This window comes from Equus caballus, chromosome 16 (genome assembly GCF_041296265.1).
Source record: "Equus caballus isolate H_3958 breed thoroughbred chromosome 16, TB-T2T, whole genome shotgun sequence".
NCBI lineage: Eukaryota > Metazoa > Chordata > Mammalia > Perissodactyla > Equidae > Equus > Equus caballus.
This window is the reverse complement of record NC_091699.1, coordinates 16,001,591-16,005,507: the sequence shown is the minus strand read 5'-3', so window position 1 is coordinate 16,005,507 and position 3,917 is coordinate 16,001,591. Positions and strand designations below refer to the sequence as shown.

Sequence of the window (3,917 nt, the reverse complement as noted above, 5' to 3'; positions counted from 1 at the left end):
CTGAAACATGGCCAGAAAATGGTCTTGTAAGCTGAGGTCTGGTGTTTCCATCGCAGCAGCTTTCAATCAGGGACCTAAAGACAGGCTGTTCTCCCCATCCTACCTGCAACATCTTAGGGAGAACACGAGTCCCTCCCTTTTAGGGGAAAAAAGCCACTTCCTTCCTTATTTCTATCATTGAGAACTTTCATCAGTTCTAGCACCCTTGAGCTAAGTCTTACCTGGGGAAAAAGAGGCCTCTCCTCCTTAACTTTCTTCACGCAGTCAGCCACAAGCCTCTTCATTGCTTTGGGGCAGTTCTTGTATAGCTTACTAAGGTCTGGGGAGGCATACCCTCGGCCCACCATGAAGATGATCTAAGGCAAAGAAAACAGTTGAGGGAATGGACGGGTGAACAACAGTGAAAGGAGCAACTCGTAACTCTCCTGCTGCATGGACTGGCAGGAGGCCCAGGGCTTCCGCAGTGCGTGCGGTCCCTACACACCAGCGCACATACCTGATCTCGGTTGTTGATGTGGGAGTAAGGCAGTTCCCCTGTCATGAGCTCATAGAGTACAATGCCATAGGAGTAGACATCAGACTGGAAGCTGAACGGGTTATTATCCTGCATTCGGATCACCTCTGGGGCCTACAGGGACAAAGTACATTTGTCACAATCTGGGCCCCACAGACATCCAGGGGCCAGGCTGTCCCTTCCACTGGGTCTGAAAGAGTCCTTTCCTCAGTCCTCTATAGCTCTTCCCCAAAGGGCTCTGACTCTCAGGCTCAGGCTAGAGCTCAGAAATCCTCATCTCTGGGACCCAGCACTTCCTATCGTTTAACTCCTCGTAGCTGTGCGTCAGCACGGTTCTGATCACCAGCTTCCCCAAGGAAACCCAGATTTGCCCCAGGTGGTCTGACATCACTCAAGGCATCACTGGGGTAGCCTGGACTTCTGGGAAATGGAGAGAAATGCTTTAAGTTTACACGGAGACCTCCAGCACCCCTTCTGCCCTGTACCCTGCTAGTAGGAGCCAAGCCTCACCATCCACAGGACAGAGCCAGTGGGTTGTTCAACCTGCTGAGAACCACTCCAGCGCGACTTGACTGTTGCCAAACCAAAGTCTCCAATTTTCACCGTCAGGCCTTCATGGAGAAATATATCTCAATGCTTGTTAAGGACTCTGGTTTTCAAAAGAATGGTCAAGTGAATTTGGAAAAACTTCCCAAAGTTCTTACTAGCACAGCACTCTCCGCCTCCCATCTGCCCCAGCTTTCTCTGCACTGGATCTGCTAGTGTTTCTGAAGCTTTACTAAGGGCTTTTGAAATGCCCCTTCTTCAGGAGGCATGCAGGCATTGCTCAGGGTGCCAGATCATTTGGCTCAACCAAAAACAAGCCAGTTCCCCCCCTGCTTTTCCCCCCTTTACACATCTAAGTACCAGGTCCCTGGCCTCGTGACCTTCCTTCCTACATAATGTAGGTGCCTTAAACCCCAAGACTCTAAGAGCACGGGCTGCCTGCCGGTGCTCCTCAGAGCGGAGTGTGGCCTGCTGATTGCTTATATTCATTTCTGCCTGCTGTCTACCCTCAAATGGCTGACTGAAACACACGTGAAGAACAAAATGACAAATCCCTCACTGAGCACTGAATGCTGTCCTGACATTTTCCACTAGAATAGGTACTACTTGGTGACTTCAAAATCAGACCCAAACTCCCCTCATTTCTGGGTAAAGAAGTCGAGCAGTTTAAGGCCAACTTGTCATCTGCTTATGCCCACTAATTCACAGCTCCTTAAAATCGCTGGTGTCTGCTTTCATGGCATAATGTGTTGGTCCCTAAAAACCCACCACTAAAAGGTATTCCATGCCTCAGGTATGTGCCCAAAATAGGCTATGTCCCATAATCCAACTCAACACAACTGTCGTGCCTTTCACGAGCCAGGAAGCAAAGTCCAGCTATAATGCGACGCTCTTTCAAAAAGACGGGGGGAGGGAGGCAGATGTAAAATTGTTACATTTCATACCCTAGAGCATGAAAAATACCTTGATTCATTCCCCTTCTCTAAAAACACATTCAGTCTTGGGAAGGGTTGATTCCAACAGTGACCTCGAAGGAAACCACTTGTGTACATTCAAGAAAAACAATTGTCAGTAGTAATTTTGAAAATCTTGCACCATTTGGCTTGCAGTTACTTTCTGACCAGATACGTATGCACTGTCCGCAAACTAGAAATAAACATAAATTACAAAAGCCTCACCCCCCCAAGTTAAATTTACTAATAAACAGCATAATAAAACCAGACCTGTTTCAAGCATAAACCAACACGTATCTCAACGCTTAGGGAACTCTTTCCAAAGTCACTTTTGCTGAGATAAAGTCTCCCTTCTGTTTTCCTAAATTCAGAACTGAGCAAATGAAACCACCACCAAAGGATACTGTTGGATTTCATATCTCTGTGGATGATGTTTTTTGCATGCAAATAGCTGTGAAGGGAAAATAAATCTATTAAAAACAGTTTGAGGGACACAGGTAGAAAGCAGCTTCAAACTACAGCTAAGAAGAAAACACCGTGAAGGCCTGTCTCCCAGTGAGGAGTTACATTTGGCGACCGGCCCTGCACTGGTTCGGCCTGGTCCACGTCATGCCTTACCTGAAGGTGAGGTCACAGCACAAATGGGGCGACTATTCTTTAAGTATCAATTTTACTCAAAGTAATTATGACACTCAGCCATAAAAAAGGACAAAGTCGTCCCATTCACAACAACATGGATGAACCTTGAGGGTATTATGTTGAATGAAATAAGCCAGACAAAGACAACTCTGTATGACTCCACTCATAGGTGGTAGTTAACATATGGACAAAGAGAACTGATCGGTGGTTGCCAGGGGGAAGGGGGGGTGGGGGAGGGCACTAAGGGTGAAGTGGTGTACCTACAACATGACTAATAATAATGTACAACTGTAATTTCACAAGGTTGTTAACTATCAGGATCTTAATAAAAAAAAATATGCTTATGGAAGCTAGGATTGAGAACTGGGAAAAAAAAGTAATTATGACAACCCAGTGTCTGTCAAATGATGAACGAATAAATAAAATGTGGCATATCCGTACAATGGAATAATATTCAGCCACGAAAAGGAACGAAGTACTGACACATGCCACCAACCTCTCAAAAACATTGTGTTAAGTGAAAGAAGCCAGTCACAAAAGACCTCATCTTATATCCTGGAACCGTTCTAACATTAGATAGTGGTTAATGGTTGTACAACTCTGTGACTATACTAAAAAAAACCCACTGAATTGTACGCTTTAAAGGGGTGAATTTTATGACGTGTGAGTTATCTCTCAAATTTTTTAAAAAGTAATTTTGACTAGTTATTTCTTAAAATGTACAGAATGCAAATTGCACGTGAATTTTAAAAGCAGAACATGAGATCTTATATAGCACTCAGGCACGGCTTTAGCTTAAGCCTCTCAGCCATCTGGGGATATGAGGAATTCCTGCTCCTCCACATAACGGGTATTTCAGGGGAAGAGTCTGAAGTACTGCCCTGGGCTAGCCAAGAATGGAACATGTGTGCACACGTACCCCTTTCACACAGAAATATGTCAAGCACAAAGACCCAACAGGGTAGTATTTAGTGGAAGTGCTAAAGATGACCCTCTAAGCATTCTACAAAAGGAAGATAAATTATCTCAGAAGTGACCTCTGCTTCAACCCTCATGTGGAAGCAGCACACTTGTTGATGGGCCATGCCTAGGGATCTGATGCCTGCAGAGGGCACTGCCACAACTGTCCAAGCAGAAGGTACCGACCTGCGCTATGTTGTTCTTGGGTGTCTGGCTGAATTCTGAGGGCAGCGGCTGGAACCTGAATCTGAGCCCCAAAGGGGCAGCCTCACCTTGGGCGAGCACCGTGAATTTCTCATTCCCTT

General features: G+C 45.7%; 1 protein-coding gene across 4 annotated transcripts in view; it reads right to left on the bottom strand.

Moving 5' to 3' along the window:
* The window catches only part of RAF1 (Raf-1 proto-oncogene, serine/threonine kinase), a 67,203-nt gene that overhangs the window by 1,040 nt on the left and 62,246 nt on the right, over positions 1-3,917 (bottom strand). For all 4 annotated transcript variants that reach the window (XM_023619942.2, XM_070237246.1, XM_014731414.3 and 1 more), the window contains 4 exons: positions 2,418-2,464; positions 1,025-1,143; positions 497-628; positions 222-356 (listed from right to left, as the gene is read on the bottom strand). In XM_023619942.2, coding sequence (XP_023475710.1) covers positions 222-356; positions 497-628; positions 1,025-1,143; positions 2,418-2,464 — 433 coding nt within the window. The remainder of the gene's footprint in view (positions 1-221; positions 357-496; positions 629-1,024; positions 1,144-2,417; positions 2,465-3,917) is intronic.